The 17,497-nt window shown below is 34.8% G+C and overlaps 1 protein-coding gene across 2 annotated transcripts in view; it reads right to left on the bottom strand.

Annotated features, from left to right (window-relative positions):
• Window positions 1-8,839: 8,839 nt before the first annotated feature.
• Window positions 8,840-17,497, bottom strand: part of LOC129579010 (homeobox protein homothorax) — a 311,382-nt gene continuing 302,724 nt past the window's right edge. The window contains exons 12-13 of one of the 2 annotated variants that reach the window (XM_055468462.1): window positions 14,094-14,284; window positions 8,840-13,927 (exon numbers count right to left, since the gene is read on the bottom strand). In XM_055468462.1, the coding sequence (XP_055324437.1) occupies window positions 14,124-14,284 (161 nt within the window). In that variant the 3' untranslated portion in view covers window positions 8,840-13,927; window positions 14,094-14,123. The remainder of the gene's footprint in view (window positions 13,928-14,093; window positions 14,285-17,497) is intronic. The other variant, XM_055468463.1, reaches the window with a different exon arrangement.

The following is a 17,497-nucleotide window of genomic DNA, read 5'->3' as shown; positions in this document are numbered from 1 at the left end:
ATGCTCAAGCTCCCTATTACATTGCCAAGACATAGGGCGCAATTGTCTTAACCGACAGACCAAGAGCTTATAGAACCGGCCCCAAAATAAATTTTGCCGCTCGATTCTCAGACGAATTCTGTTGGATGGAACAATTCCAGAGCAGAAAAAAAGACCAGCCAAGAGAGAGAGAGAGAGAGAGAGAGAGAGAGAATACATCGAATGAAATTGAAGCAAACCGAATAACAATCAACAAGAATATTTATCAATAAATTATCGACGGAACAATTTATTGAAATGCAGTAATTGCGTTGGAACTAATTTTATTTCGAAGCATTTATTTCATGATATCCCGCAGACATACATGTGTCGTATAATTTGTGAAACTCTTGATATCGGCAGCTAATATGTGCCCCGTGATATGGGCAAAAATGAAGCGCATAGTGCATATAAGAGAGCGCGAGAGAGAGAGAGAGAGAAAAAACCAATTTGCATTTCTTATTTTTCGGGTGAATATTACTTAAGCATGTAGTCAGTTTTATCTGTTTCTATTGGGAAATTCATTGGTGTGCATTCATAAATAACTCGTGTGCATCGTTGAGGATAACAGATATTGCAAAATTGACGCTATGATTCGAATACGTTGTGCGCACAGCGCATTCGTATTTAAGCCAATGCGCGCAAAATCTGCAGAAAGAACGAACAACAACAAAATATGTATTTGAACTCACATATCGAATTCCTGTTCGTTTGATTACATGGCGATTTCATTTTCGATCTTTTCCATTTCATTGTGTTATCTTCTCCTCATGCTTCTTACTTGATTTTCGTGCAATTTTGTTATGGTCTTTATTCTTGTGTATTTTTTTGCTGTCTTTTTACTCTTTTCAATTTCGTTTTTTTCTTTCATTTCATACCGTTTTTGATTGAGTTTTGTGTAGGCAGTGCAATGTGAAGACTATTCATATCTTTGGAGCATTTTTTGTTCGTTTGATTCTCTTGATGATTCAAAGCTATGCCAGCTTCAAATTTCATACACAGCAGAACATTTCCGTCTCAATATTGAACATATTATTTCATCTTCTTCTTCTTTATATAAATTCTCAAGTAAACGTGAGCAAGCGTTCACGTGACCATAACATCTAGCTAGCAAAATAAAAGACAATGGCCAATTTTTCCGTTCATGACAAATTATCTGTGAATAAGAACGGCTGCGTAATACTATCTGAAGACAAAAGAACAAATTATTTCATCGTTCAAACACAAATGAGAATGTTCATTTAACGCTCTCTTTCACCGCAACCAACTCGATAATTTGTCATTTTTAAGCTGAACATATTAATGTCCAGAAGAATTCTCTATCAACACACATTTCATCGCATTGGCTTCAATTTCGAAATTAATGCATGGAAATGGTTGTTCTACTTTTTTACATGGCATTTGAAATTAATGACTTTGAAATCTATCGATTACGCTTAAAATACTAATGCTGTTTCCATTCCAGCGCTATTTATAAACCGAATAAAAAATAAATGAATAAATATATATTAAAAATCATCTGCATTATGTGAATATGAACAGCAAATTAGCCGTTGAATTATTATTGCAATTCTAAACGCAAACAAAATAGATTTGCCCTCAAAATTGGTCGGAATCGGTTGCAATGTTTTAGCATTATATTTAATTATCTCAATTTTGTTGTCAAATTTCTAGAATAATGCAGTCGCGCGTTGCGCACACCAAATAATGTGATATTTTTCATGAATGATTTTACATCGGAAATTCTCTTGCGAATCAAGTGATGCCGTAATAGTTGTCGTGTCGTGGCAATTTAAGTTGTATTATTATTATTGCTCGGTGAATTCTGTGAATGGGCCATCCGTAATTTCACCGGTTAAAGTGATTTTAAATTACAATTTGTTCATATTTGATGGACATGTGTTCGTCAAAAAATCAAATTGCATATCGCGCATCGCTTCAGAGGCGCTTTCATTCGGTGCGAATTTATTCATTCATCAAATGCATGCTAAGAAACAAAAAACCAACCACAATACAAATCGAAATTGACTATGTGTACAAAAAAAACAGACTAAATAATTTTGAACTGTTGATATCACAATAAAATATCTATTGTCGCAATTTGTCTTTGCGAAACGTGCCATTTTCATTGTGTTGGCACCGCGTTTACTTCGTGCACCTCCCATCTCACTTCTCTCTTTTCCTTCGATTTTTCGTTTCTTTGAAATACACTTTCGCAATGTCGAAACAATTTGATTTCATTTTATAAAAGACGACTTTTATCATCGCCCTTTCACATTCGCAAAGGCATTAGAGCAGAAGAGAAAAAAGCAAAGAAAAAGCCGAAGCAAAGAGCCATAAAATGAAAGAAACATGGAATTATGAACGTTTGAGTAACCTGCAATTGCTAATTTCGGGTGATGATAATAACAATAATAGTGGGCCAGTGAGCGAGTGTACTGTAAATGAAACCAATCGGCTGATTGGTACAAGCTAAAGGCCGATGGCATTGGTGAATCGTTAAACAACAACGAAAAAAAAAACAGACAAAAATAATAGCATTGAAACGATACACAAAAGGGGAAAACTGAAATGGCAACCAGGCAACCACAGCGAAAAGAAACTAAAGTGGGAAATAATATGTAATTAAGTGAGTGGAATCTGTATTTACGTTAAACACAAAATTATAGGATGTATATACAAACACGGTCGTAATGGCTGGAGAGAGAAAAAGAGTGTGTGTGTGTGTGTGGATGTGTTTGTTGTGAGTGTGTGAGCTTCAGTGCAATATCATTACCGATTGCATTCCAATTCACGTTCTTATCACCTCGTCTTTATTTAGTATTGCTGCTGATCATGGTGCATTGCAAGTCGAATAAAACATGCGGAGCGAAACAGCTTCAATTTCAGCTACACGTTGCACTTCTGCAGCACACAGCCAGTTCTGATTCCAAACTTAGCGCGAACATACGAAAGCTACCACATCATAATAATCATATGTTATTATTTGCAGCAGCAGCAGCAGCAGCAGTAGAATGAGAAAAAAAATTATATTGTATTTTTTTCTGTAATTTTTGTTCGTTTGATTTTTTTCCTATTACTCCTGCATGATTATAATCCTATGTGATGCGTCTATGTGTGCAAGTGAACATGAATAATTCGCTGTTTAGTTTTTTTTCTACTCTCGCTCGCTAAAATCCAATGAAATAGCCACACCTTAAACGGATATTAAATATCTACAGAGTATAACTTTGGCAAAGCAGAACCAGAAAGGAAAACAAAAATGAAAAAATACGAGAGAAAAAAAAAACGACACACAACACATCTACAACGCCAGCAACAACAACTCGATCATCGTTTAAAATGGCATTTAAGGCATGGTCGATGTTGTTGTTGCTGGCGTTTTTCGTTCTTGTGTTATTATTTCATTTCATATGGACTTTCATCTTGTAACGAACAGCTCAAAGCAAATAATTCCAAAGGAAATTACAGTCAAACGTAGCGCGTGAGAGAGTGAGCGAGGGAATGTGTGTGTGTGAGAAAGAGAAACAATTCGCAATACAACGGCGAAACAACGGCCAGCGTAAAAATAACGCTAATGAAACAACAACGATAAGCAAGAATGAAAACAACAATTTCTTCTTCTTTTTTTCTGTTTTACGCTTCAAAACATACAATTTAATTTGATTGTTTTCGTCGATATTTTGATTGGCTGGATCAGTTTGGCTGGCTGGCAAACGTACGTAACAGCACCAGAACAACATATGCAAGTCGTGTTGGTTTGTGGCGCGATGAGGAGCGAGCGATGCACTTGGACGAATGAAGAACAAACGAGATGTCAAAAAAGGACGATAGCAGATGAAGAAAGGCAATGTAACAGTGCACATACAGCGAAAATTAATACGGAATCAGTCAAAATGGAAATGTATTTTTTGTGTTCTCTTGAGTGCATTTATCGCAGTCTAATAAACAAAATGTATACGCGCATCGGCCATAATACTTAGTGCCAATATGTGGAGAAATATTTTTTTTTTCTGATTCGCACCGATTAAATACATTCATCTTCACGGTGCATTGATACGCTATATTTCGAAACGAATGACTATGAATTTGTTCGAGAAATCGATAAAATCATGCACAACTACAGCAACGAATGAATGCCTGAGTTTTGCACAGAAATTTTTCATTGATATTTTTTGGACGAAGATTTTGAACAGTGCTTATTACGTTTGGTCATAATATAAAACATCAATGCCATTGAATCGGTTAATAAATAAATTGAATGCAATAAAAGACATCAACTGATCACAAAGCAAAATCCATTTATAAGTTTTTATCGAAAAATCACTTTTTATGAGAAACAAACGAATAAACAATCGCTGGTTGATGAAAACGTGAAAAAAAAACCCAAATGAAAAATTAAATCGTATTGAAGTAGTACTTCAGACAAATCTGGCGCCACAACATGCAGCCGTGTTTTTGTTTTTGTCTTCTTCAAAAAATAAAATTGACTGGTTCTCAAATAGAAGAGCGAAAGAGATAAAGACTGCAAGGGTACGAAACACATAAGTAGATAAATATGGGACTGTGTGTGTGTGTGTGTGCCATTGGATATCCGGTGATATGTGGTGAAAACCGGAAACGGATATCGGAGAAGGCTGGCTTCATACAGAGTTAGACACACAGAACGTAATGGCAGACAAACAACAGTCCCATTGCGATCGGCACACAACGGGAACCAAATGAAAATGACATTTCTGGTAAATAACATCAGGTGACAACACAGATGTACGCGCAAGAAAATTATAGAGTATTCGCAGTAGCTTTTCATTTTAAAAAAATGAAACACAAACAGACAACAACTAAAACTGGCATCGGTTAAGAAAAACCGATAACGCTCCCAATGTGAAAACTGGATCTTATACATCATTCGTATTCCAGTATTAAAACAATTCACTTTCAATGAAAACTGGCATCAATAAAATGCAGACGGTAAAATGACGTTTTTCACTTGAACCATTCAGCGTGTGCTTGTCTGCTTCAGGTTTCGTACGGCCAGCATTTCATAAACAAACCCACACACACACACACACATGTAGACACCAACCCGTCTGTGAATTGGTTAGCATCACGATCAATGTGAATTTTTTACAATGGGCGATTAAAAAAAGCTTTGGATTTTCTTTCTATTTCTCCGCCATCCATTTGAAATGCATATGCGAATCAAAGAGGAAAACTGAATCCGACTATGCCAAAAGCGAAGCACATTGTATAATGTACACCACGTCCATTTCCAGTGGAATACACAGAACTGCACGGTTTTTGTTTTAAAATAATACACAAAGGAAAAATGATACAGGGAAATATGGTGTCAAATCACAAAGCAGCACGCAACAAAGAAACATTCATGCAAAGCATCCAAAACCAATCATTTGAAGCCGAGATAAGCTCATTTTGAAATAAAATTTTATTCGATATGTTTAATATCCGCCTCGGCATCTCGTCTACATTCTGATCAAATATAAAGTGACCGTAGCTGGCAGATTTTTTTCTCCCAGCAAGACTCCTTTGTACCACCGCAATAAATTTCCGTTTCATTTTATTTTCGCTTGTTGATATTTTCCCAACTGCAATGAATCCAAATGGACGGGTTCTGATGGATTTTTTTTTTTCCAAACACATCCCATTCATAATAGCCATTTTCAATATTCTTGTTGTTGCTGTTGTTGCTGTTGTTGCTGTGCACAGATTTTGATTTTTCCCCAAAATGATATGTATGGCATGAGTTCAGCTTTTAAAAAACATTTCATTCGTTGCTATTTATTCGTTAGTGCAGCGATTAAATCATTGTATGTGTGTGTGTGCTCGAACAAAAACATGAAATGTTTCATTTATTAGTTCTTTTCAAAAATTATCATATTTGTGCAGGATTAATTTCGCGTGTAATTTTTAATGTTGAAAATAAAATTACAATTTTTTGCCTGATTTTGCAGTAAGCGAGACATTTTTATGTGACATAAACATTGTGTTAAGGGTTGTGTTCATGTGTGATAAGTATCGATCATTAAAATCGGCGTTGTGTTTAAAATATAATGTTTTCTCTCGCACGCGCACACATATGAATCAACTCCCCACCTTCCGCCCCGAAGTAACGGCTCTCTCTCCTTCTCTCTCTCTCTCTCTCTGAAACAATCAAGGCGCATATCGATTCAAACGATAGTATTATTATGTTTTTTCACTCTCTCTCACTCTGCGCTGGATTCTCGATTGGCGTCATACAGTTGTGCATGAGTAATTTTCATTTGACACTTCATGACTTGAGCGTAATGCGGTGAAGAAAGACAAATAGAACTCAATAAAATGTAGGTATTTAACGTAAGGTATTGAAGCAAACGAAAAATCCATTACATCTATCACGCTCCATAAAAGCAGCCCGTATGAAATGATGATGTGCAATAAACATTACCGTTATGGCGCATCTCACCCGCTCCGTCGATCATAGTGTTACGACGTATGAGCATGCAAACGAGCTACAATTCAATAGGCGATATTAAAAGTGAACCGAATGTGTGTGTCCCTGCTTTTTTCATTCTTCTCTTCAGCACTGTGTTGTGTCGTAAAAATTTGGTGGCGATTGCAATCAAAATTTGCCGAAAATCTATTGCACCCACAATCATTGAAGAGGAAATAAGCGCATGAAAATGGTTCATGACGAAAAAAACGAATCATCACTTCGCACTAAGACTATATAACTTGACATGCATACAAGGCGGCAGAAGTATAAAGAGATAAAAAGATAGAGCGTGCGAGAGAGTGAGTTCGTCGACTGTGGCGCTACGCGCACATATTGTGCGCCATTAAGGAAGTGTTTTTCTTTATTATTGTAACTGTTATGAGACCATTTCCATACGATTCAATGACTTTAGCCCATCTCATTTTCCCACATTTTGCTCGTTGGCAACCATTCAAAAGAAGATGCCCTTTGTTAACCAGAAAAAAGTCTAACCATAATATGTTTGTTCATTGTTGTACAAAATGTAATTTGCATTTTCCTTCAACCTCTGCCAAAACCCAAATAATTCATTTTAATTTTATCAAAGAAAACAAAAGTAATGCCATTACGATATAATTTTCCATTATTTTCGCTTGAAAATTCAAACCAAATGCGACTAGAGCTAATGCTTTACCAGAGTGAAATCGCGGAATGAACCAGAAAAAATGCGCAAAATTCCATCGCCTAATCGGCGAGAACTTGAATAACAAGAATGGAAGAAAGTAGATTTATTTCCTCTCGAATATGCGAAAACTCCATAATTTAGTTTAAAACACTCCAATTAGAGTGATATTTGCGCACTCACACCGGCGTGATGTCATGTATTCGGGCGCTGGTATTACTTTTCAATTGCGAAACGACAAGAACAAATTCCGAGATTTTGGTGGAATCGTTTTTTTTTTTCATACACTTTTTGCTCAGGTGTTCTTCAAATCTTCAGCATAAATAATTTCAACATTTGGAACCATTTGTTCTTCATTGTGTATGTGCGTTTGTTGTGCACACTGCTGCTGAAACAAGGGACTAGGATCCAGCGAAAGACATACATCTATATTTATGACACATCGAAGCAATTGGATTTTGAACAAATGTAAAAGAGGAACTTTGTTTACATTTCGTGAAAACAATTAAAATTGTAATTTGTAGCCGGTGTTTGCAGTTTCCTTCTTATGCCTCTTCTTTTTTTTCAGCACAGCATATACACATTTTGTATGCGTTGAGAAATTGAAGATACAGCCATAATAAAATGTTTCGATTCTCCTTGAAGTAGATGGCAATAAATTCGCCGGATGTCTAAATTTAAGCCAGAAACACATAAAACAGTAATCGCTTATTTACAATCTCATTTCGAACGTTCTGGCTGAACGTATTGTGCATCAACGCAAAAATGTTAAAGCTTAATCAACGTCAATGTCATTTGAATTTAAACTCAATTGATTGTCGCACAAATTCGTTCAATGGACAAAATTTGATACTTGGTTTACCAATGATATATGTACATTCTCACGAATGGCGGTGAAAATAATTTTCTCTCGATCAAATTGAATCAATTGAAGATTTTTCATAGCATGTAAATAGATAATCCAACGTACCTTGGTTTTCCATTTTCATGGAGTTTTTGGTATACGATGCCGGCAAAAACCATTTTTGTAAGCACTATGTCAAATGAAGCACATGGTCAAAATAGTTTTCTTCGTTATTGTGTACAAAAACGCAAAATTCATATAAAAACAAATTTTTAGGGCTAATTTAATCATTCAATTAACATACCGTTCTGTTTTTTTCTTTCCTTAATGCGCCAAGAGTCGCTTTTTTCGTCGCCCAACTATTGTATGACCAGAGCACATCGTGTTGTTTCGATTTGATCAAACATTTTCTTGTACTTACCATAGAAGTTATCGCAGATATTTTCATCAGCCATTCATACAGAAAATATTAAATTGTGTACCTGCTGAAACGCGTTTCATAAGTTCCCACTGAATAATTTTGTAATTAGAAAAGAACACGGTTGAAATTTATTGCACCTGTGTACAATGGTAGCTACGACTCAATTGGATGGTTCAATCGACAATGTTCATTCTGACTACTTCAAAATATAACAAAAGAACCCAAACTTTGCTATGAGCATGAAACGGCTATTCTTGATTTTACTGTTTCGTTTTTTGGCTAAAGTTTGTGTTTGATCTTGGTGATTTACCTTGAAATTGGTTGTTCACGTGTGCGTACTCTGAAAAATGTGTCTAAAAATTGAACGGCAAGAGGTAGAAATGAAAGGCGGTGTTGTTTTTGTTTTTAAATCGTATTTGTTTTTATTAATTCTAAAATCATGGAAATACATACATGTGACATGTGACAACAATATGATTTTGTTCTTCTCATTTTTTTTCTCTTTTCAAATTTAAATTTATATCGTTAGCATATTAATATTATTAATATTTTTGTTGTTATAATTTTTTGTGGGTTTGTTTTTTGTTTTCTGTGTGTCTCTCATTTTGTTGCAGCAATTTTCATTTATAAATCGTATGATGAACTCATTAAACATTCATAGTATCCTTAAAATAATCGTAAATTCTTAAATTCATTTGCAGTTTTTCTCTCTTCTTTTTCGGTTTTGCTATTTGCATTTTCTTCTCCTTCGTCTTTATGCTCAATTCATGTTTTTGTATAATAATTTAAATGGTATTGAATGCGCTCATGTAGGGGATAGAGAGAGAAAGAGAGAGTGGGATGGGATGGGGTTAAGGAGGATGGGAGGTGATTTGTTTATTTAACTTTATTTGTTTGTTTGAATGTGGTTCCGATCTATATATGCATGTATAAGTGTGGGATGTATGTGTTTGTGTTTGTGTATGCATTTGTGTCTCTCTGTGTGTCTGTGTCGTCTGTGAATTCCTATAGTTAGCACTTTAAATAAATTTATTCAATTTTTTTCATTTTGTTTCTCTTTTTTTTAATTCGAAGATTCGTATACATGATTAAGGCGAATAGTGTAGTGATCAATCAAAGGTTTCATTTTGACATTGAAGAAAAAAAAACAGCCAAAATGGTATACATATTTTATCAATTATTCAAAGGTTTTCTTCCTTTCGTTTGCTTCTTTTTTTCCTCTATGTTACTGAACTTTCGATTTATTTTAATTTTTTAATTTTTTTTGTTGTTACTATGTTTGAATATCGAAAGAGCATTGCTTTAAAAGTGCTTGCAAATGAACAGAATTAGTTTCATCTAGCCAATCGATCCAACGGTTCTCTCACATTGACCACGTGAATTGAAAAGTTGAAAAATCGAAAATGCATGTTCACAGACTCGGATTGGGTTTCAGTTGACGTGATCTTCAAATCAATAACCATATATGCGTTCGACGAAAATGTCGAGGATGACGACAAGAATTCATTAAATTTTGATTTGCAGTGTCAGTTAAAGGTAAAGTGTGGTGACCGTCATCGATATTTTGCGCAGTGCCATGTCTGAGCTCTCCATTTTTCCCATCACTTTAACTAGATTGCTTTCCATACATTTTGATCGAATGAAAAATATATCTACATATGTTGGCAAGTAAGCAAAATCGTAAAATGCTACAATTTTTTTTAGAACGTGTACAAAACATCGGTCTAGGTATCATTTTGATGTATCTATAATTTATTTCTAATGTTTCAAACTAATTTGCATCATTTTAAAGAAATGACACCAGAATCGTATACCATTTGCAGTGAGTGTATGTGCACATTTGAATATTTAAAATGTTTTTTTTTTTGGGATGATGAGAATGCAATTTGAACATTTATAAAACTGATCGTCTAATGTCAATAAGGTGCATATCATTGGGAAAAGATTATAAAAGCTCTTCGTTGGGAAAGTCGTAAACAAAAATATTACACATATGGTCAAATTTATTTAACTGCCATTGTAAATGACAGTTAAATGAATCTGTAAACAAAAAAAGCCCCATGAACAGAACGTGTAGTGAATGAAATTTGTAACACCCTGTTTTCTTTTCTAATCGGGTCACCACCTTTATTGTTAACTGAAACGACTGAATTATTGGTTTGAAGAACAAAAGGAAAATGTTGAAAAATGCAAGCGTATCAAAGATAATGTGATGGGTTGAATACACTGACATCTAGCATTTAGGGAATTTGATAGTAGTACTTTCTAAATTCTTTGATGGTTTTGTTTTTGAATTACTTTTGATTATTTAGATCAAAAATGCCAATTTGGCTTCCTAAAAAACATATATACGTTGATGTCATAATTGATTTTCCGTCAAATGAATCTCAAGTCTAGGCTGAACATCGAAAGTACTTTTCTACAGATGCAACTTTTGTATTTTAGTGTTTTTGATTTGGTTTTCGAGGGAATATTCACTGTCTCTCTAATCTGTCACACGGAACTTGGTCGACACACAAAATATTTCGGTTTTTTTTTTTTCGTTAAATTTCGTCAAGTCTGAATCGGTTTGTTTCTTCTTTAGTTGTTGTCAAATTTTTTCCCTCAGAAACTATTTGACGCGTAATGCTTTCGTTCATACTTTACTTTTGTGAAAAATGTCATATATTCCATTCGAAATCGGGTTGCTTTACTTTTGCTTCTTACTAAAGAATAATTTTTGTTTTTTTTTTTTTAATTATTAAAGATTAAATTTTTACGCTAATAATTTCATTATCGTTTTGTGTGTGTGATTGTGATTGTGACTGTGATTGTGTTCGTGTAAAGTTCTATTTAGTAAACCATTGCTGTAGTTGGATTTTGTGTTTATAGTTACAAGATTGAAGCTTTTCATTTTTTTTTTTTCTCTTTTTCTTTTAATATAGATCAAATGTTCATTTCTTCTCATGTGTTGGTTGCGTTTATCATTTATATCTAAAAATTTCTTTTATCCATAATTAATCATCATTTTATCTCCATATTTTTCATTCAGTATTATTACTATCCATAATTATTACTATTGTAATAGATAATTATTACATCTTATACTTACACTTGTTGTTGTTTTTCCTATGTTTCAACTCTTTGAAGAATAATTTTTTTCCCTTTTCTTTTCATTTTTCTTTTCCTTATTTCAGTAATTTTTCAGTGTATCGCTTGCAACTGATGTTTTATCTGAACCTTAAACAAACTAGATCCATGTATTTCCTTTGCATTTTTTTTTTCATTCACAAATTATTTATAAGTATTCTGTACCACTGTTCGTGTTTCACATCATTCTCATTCACTCTCTTTCTCGCCATTTGTTTGTTTGTTGTTGCTGTTGTTGTTTTAGTTTTTCTTTAGTTCAGTGAAAAAGAGCATTTTCTTTACATTAAATTATGCCTTCTTCTTTGATTATTCATACTTTAGTATAAATTACATTTAAGGATAAACTTATTTGCAATTAAAATTTCCTTGCTTTTTTCACTCCTTTTTTTATTTTCACTCCCATTTTCCCTATAGTCATCATTTCGTTTCCTACATTACATACATATTTGTACATAGAGTCTGTATCTCACTGAAAAATAAACTGTAACAATAATTTTTAAATAGATCGAGTACAATCAGGGCGCTCGTTCCTGATTTTAACTGGCGTTTGAGGAAAAAAAAATGAGAAAAAGAAAACAGTTTTCACATCAAATAAATCACATACTTCATTTTGAGTGTGTGTGTGTGTGTGTGTCTTTACAAGCGCAAACGTTCCATTCAAGTAAAAGTTAAACTTTGAAAATTTTGTGCTGTCGATTCGAGAAGTTTGAGTTATTTTTTTTTCTGACAAGAAGTATGAAATATAAATGATAGTCGTTCAATTGAATTAGCAACATGTTCAACCTTGCATTGATATAAACATCAGTACGATTTATAGATTGTGAACCACAAATAAAGCAAACAAACTCGAATATTGTTTGATGGAGAAAAAAAGAAATTGGTTTTACAAAGAAAAAAGAAGAAGATCAAATTCGATATTTAAACAACAGAAGAAAAAACACGCTATATAAAATATTCAATACATTTGCAATGGTTTCCCGTCTTAGTGATTTTCGTTTGTTACACTGTTTGAAAGAGCTGCCCATTTCAGTTGACACTTCAGTATCTGTCCTTCATTTTCGTTGAGTACGATTAAATTTACTTTTTACAAATTGATTTACTTAAACAAAAGCACAAATTTTTCTCCTTCCTTTTTTAGTCGAATGCAGACAGAAAACCGAATTTGTTTTGTTGTTTTTTGTTCCATGTTCAAAAGAGAGGAAAAACAAGAACACATCTCATTGTTTCCATATGTTTAAGTGTGTTGCTGGTATGCATAGAATATACGTAACACATGCGCGTCTTCTTCTATCATTCATAGGATTATAACTAATTAAACGTGTGCTTTATGCTAATGATCGTTGATAAAGCGTTTTCAAACTACGCTTCATTCTCATCTCTTCGGATATAATTTTTAATTCACATGTAGCAGCATCTGTTCATACTCTTTGCTTGCCATTTAACGTGTGAAATTTCATTGTATTTTTTTCCTCCTCTCTCTCTCTCTCTGGTTGCTTTTTTTTCATATTTATAAATGTCTATCTGTGTAAGGGATGCGTAAGTTTAGGTGTATTTACGTATGTTTTTTTTCGCGCGCTTTCATTTTTTTCTTTCTGTTTATTTTTCCTGTGTGTATTCAACTATTTTCTATCAAGATCATTTGTTGCATCTCTATTCTACATTACTTTTCACTTCTATCAATATGATCATTAATTATTACATACTTTAATTATTTTTAAAATAATTCACTTAATTGTTAGGTTTCATAATTTTTTCCTTCCATTCTTTCTTCACTTTTCTTTTCATCTGTTTTTTCTGCTGTGTTTTGCTCTGTATGCATGTAACTATTCCATAAATTTATGTGTGTTTGTTTGTTTTTTTTTCTCATTATGTCTAAGGACCTAATTGGATTGATAGCGCCACATCTAAATTCTTTTGTAGATTTTCATATACATATATTTGTGTGTAGGTGTCTCTCTTACCCTCCATTCTTGTTCAATAAATTCACCCATTTTATTTCCGCTTTTTCTTCATTACTTTTTTTCTTCGATTCCTTGAAATGCTTGTGGTGCTGTGTCTCTAGCTCGATCCACAACGTTCACTATATACTATAATGAAATGGCTCGAGGTCTTTGTGTGTAAATTCGTATCGGATGTTCCGTGCCCATAAATGGCAACTTCTTCTTGCTCTCTTCTGCTGATGGATTTTCATTCACAGAGACACTTTATTGCTGATCTCTTGAACAAAAATGCACGAAATAAGATAAATTGATTGGTAACATGTGATTCTCCACTGAATTTTTCCATTAATTTAAATGTTATTTGAATTTGTTGTTTGTTTTATATGCAACACGCGCTCTCACTGGGGCAGAATTAGATATTCTATGATTTTAAAATGAAAAAAGAAGAAAAAAATACAACATTAAATCGAATGCAATTGATCACTTGTTTGGATTTTTCTTTAGGTGGACAATGGTACATGTACTATCCAGGGGAATGAAAAAAAAATAGAGGAAAAAACAGAGGAAATGCCATTCGGAAAACTTACCTAAAACCGTTCACACACTTTTAATGGTAATTACAAATGGTGTCCGTAGTATTCTGCTGGTGGATAGTGTGCGTAGCCTTGATGGAACCCTGGATCGCCTGGAGGTCTTTGCATCATATGCGCCTGGCCATCCATCATGTAGCCCATTGCTTCTGGATATGCGGCCGATGGTCCTGCGTGTGGAGTAAAAACTGTTTAAAAAAAGATAGATTACGATTAGTCGTTCGAGTCAAAATGCAAGAAGCTCGACGACTTGAAAGAATCGTCGACAAATTCGCTCGATTCAAAATCGCATTGTTTTTTCATTCTTTCTATATTGCCATCTAAATTTCTCATAGAACATGAGATTCGTTTGAACATGAAATATTCGTATATTTTGCGTCATCTGTATATGAAATACATTTCCTATCAAATACAACCAGAGCATTTTCGAGCCCTCTTTTGTAACAGATCGTATCGCAACACCTTCGTTCGCTGAAAAGCAGATCTGTTCGTATTTACTTATTTATGGCAGCAGCCCGTGTGATCCAATGAACAGAGGAGAGAAAGAAAAGATAGCGCAGAGCAGAAAAAAAAACAGCAGAACCCGAGAAGAAAGCCATCCGATACGAACGACGTTTCGATGCTAGGTGTTATTGTTATTATTGTGAGATGTGTGCCTTTTGTGATAAGTGTTGCGTTTTTGGTGCCATCCTCACATGTTGTAGCTTAACACCTTTAAATTATGATAACGGATGTATCATATTAAATATTAAAAATTTTGTTATTTATTTGCTTGAACATAATCCCGGGTGCGATGGCTGTATTTGTGCGAGAATGTCACTGCTGCCAGAGCATCTCATTGCTAAAACATAATGCAAAACCAACATGGAATGAACTTTTTTTCTGCTTCCATCTTCGATGCTTCTTCCATAGAACTTGGAAATTGGCGTTGTTCGGAATGAGAAATAAGTGCAAGTAAACTGGAGAACTAGATGCAGACATATTCCGTGAAATGCGAACGAATGAGATTGGGAGAGCAGAGGAAATAAGGGAAAAAAAGAGAGAAAAGATGAAATAACGACGCGGCACCAAGGTTATTGAGCAAAGTGTGGAACACATCTAGATGTGGTAATTTTTGATGCAAAATTATTTGAGCTCGAGCAACGCGAAAAGAGCACGGAATAAGGGATGCGGATAATTTAAGATGCAAAACTTGTGTGTTTGATAGCGAAAAAGGTAAAATTTATGTTCTGCGAAAATTTCGGAGTAGCACGGGAAAAAATGACGACGCTCACATCGATTGCACGCATTTCTTAGGCGAAAAATGTATCATAAGAGCAAATATATCCACTCATAAAACATTCACGATGTTTTCACTAGTTTCTTTTGCTGCTCCTTTTTCATCTTTTCCTCACTCTGCAGCTCCACTTTTGCGGGCACACTTCGGATCTTCAATTTCATTTTGAATACACACAAACATAATTTTCGAAGAAAACGATATTATATTTGCATGTAAACACATATTTCCCACTCGCCAGTCACCATTCGTGCGCCAGCTACTCATGATGTATGGATTATCATTTTTTTTCCGACGCGCATTTTCGTTGTCATCTACTCTCTATTCAGCGCATCGTGCTTCCTTCCAATATGCACAAGCATTCAACGATTCTATTTCATTTTTCCCTCTCTCTCTCTCTCTCTCTCTCTCTCTCTCTGGCTCCATTTGAAATTTTACGTGTAGCACACATAAGACGTATTTATAACTTTGTCTTTGCCCCAGAGAAAGCCACTTGGCATATTAGTGTATGAATAATTTGTGCATTGATTGCGATTGGATGTGAAAGGTGTATTGCATTTTTTGGACATTTTTAATCATCATTTCGTCTCAATGAGGTCGATCGGGTGAACCGGAGAATTTCGAATGTTTCCATAAACTTTAAGAGTACACATTTGGCTCTAGCACACACTTCATGCATTCATTCGATTCATAAATGCGTTGAAAATGGTTTAGTTAATCTCCTGGAACATTGCCATATTACGATCCAATGTTTCGTAATAGATTATTTTCTGGCTAAGTTCGAGTGTATATGGTCGGTTCAAGAGGCGCTCGCATACAAGTTTTGACGGAAAGACGGATGGATCGAATAGAATTTAAAAACATTATTCGGGCCACATCAAGCATACATACTACCATTCAATATGAAAATAGTTTGCCTTCGACGTGGTTCCTTGTTCCGATTTCATCGCAAATCGTTTCACATTTGTTTCTTGTTTCGAGTTTCGAGTTTCGGTTTCGCTTTGTGTTCTTTCCTGATTTGATGCTGCTCCCCTTTTTTTTATTTCGCATACACATTTTCTCTTGCATTTTCCGATTCAGAGCGTTTCTCCGATAGAACGAAGGAAGGAGTGTGTGTGTGTGCGACCATTATAGTAGAAGAATAAAATGAAATGCGGAAAACGGTAAGAAGAAAGCCGTGTGGAAATGCTCGAAGACGATGATGAAAATCCTGAATAACAACCATATCGTAAGCATAAAGTATGTGGTAATCAATCAAGCAATATCGTTATGTTTTCCTCATTCGCCAGGCATCACTACAGCCAGTGCCGATACTGCCACCACACCAAATACTCTCTAATTCAGTTGCTTTTACATTGCTTTTGCCACACTATGCTGCATCATGCGCTTGTTAACGGCAAATGTGACGCACTGAATGCTAGGTATTTGTTTTCAATTTCCTAAATGCGTGCAAAGTAAATGAAAGCAAATGCACATATTCAACAATCGACCACCCACTTCTCATATCCACACAAACATACAAATTTTCTAGCTTCCGCCGTCATTCGGCCATCAGACATTTTGTGTTTGGTTTTTGCTCCGCTTGATCTTTTCCTTTCTCTTTCTCTTTTTCGTTCGATTTTGCTTCTGCAGCATCCAATTTTTACGGAGAGCGAATCAATTTCATTGTTTTTGACCTAGAGCCATGGCACAATGATGTCTAATAAATACGAGGCTCGTGTTTCGATTTCGCATTCCATTGTCGTGCGATAAGTGCGTGGCTTAGATTTTCGAATAATCTGAAGTTGTTTTATTATTCGCATATCTCATACAAAGTGCCTATCGATTGGAAGGATATGTAGCGGCGAACGACACTCATCTCGATATCGTTCACATGAACGATGCTATTTAATCCGTATTGGTTCCCTTGGCGTTTTTGTCTTATTTCCTATTTTCGCATCGAGAGGCCGAAGAAGGAACCAATTTATGTTAGGAGAAACTTAGAGCATGCATGCACATGCAAATGAAAGCTCATTTTCTTGGGCGTGTGTGTGTGTGTGTGTGTGATCTGTGTGCTCGTCTCTGTACATTTTCCGGGTGAATAAAACAATGCACTTACTGTTGAACTGCGTTTGTTTTATTATTT

This window comes from Sitodiplosis mosellana, unplaced genomic scaffold (genome assembly GCF_009176505.1).
Source record: "Sitodiplosis mosellana isolate CC-2019 unplaced genomic scaffold, AAFC_SMos_1.0 Smas_scaffold_6226, whole genome shotgun sequence".
In the NCBI taxonomy this organism is placed as follows: domain Eukaryota; kingdom Metazoa; phylum Arthropoda; class Insecta; order Diptera; family Cecidomyiidae; genus Sitodiplosis; species Sitodiplosis mosellana.
This window is presented reverse-complemented; position numbering and strand designations above follow the sequence as displayed.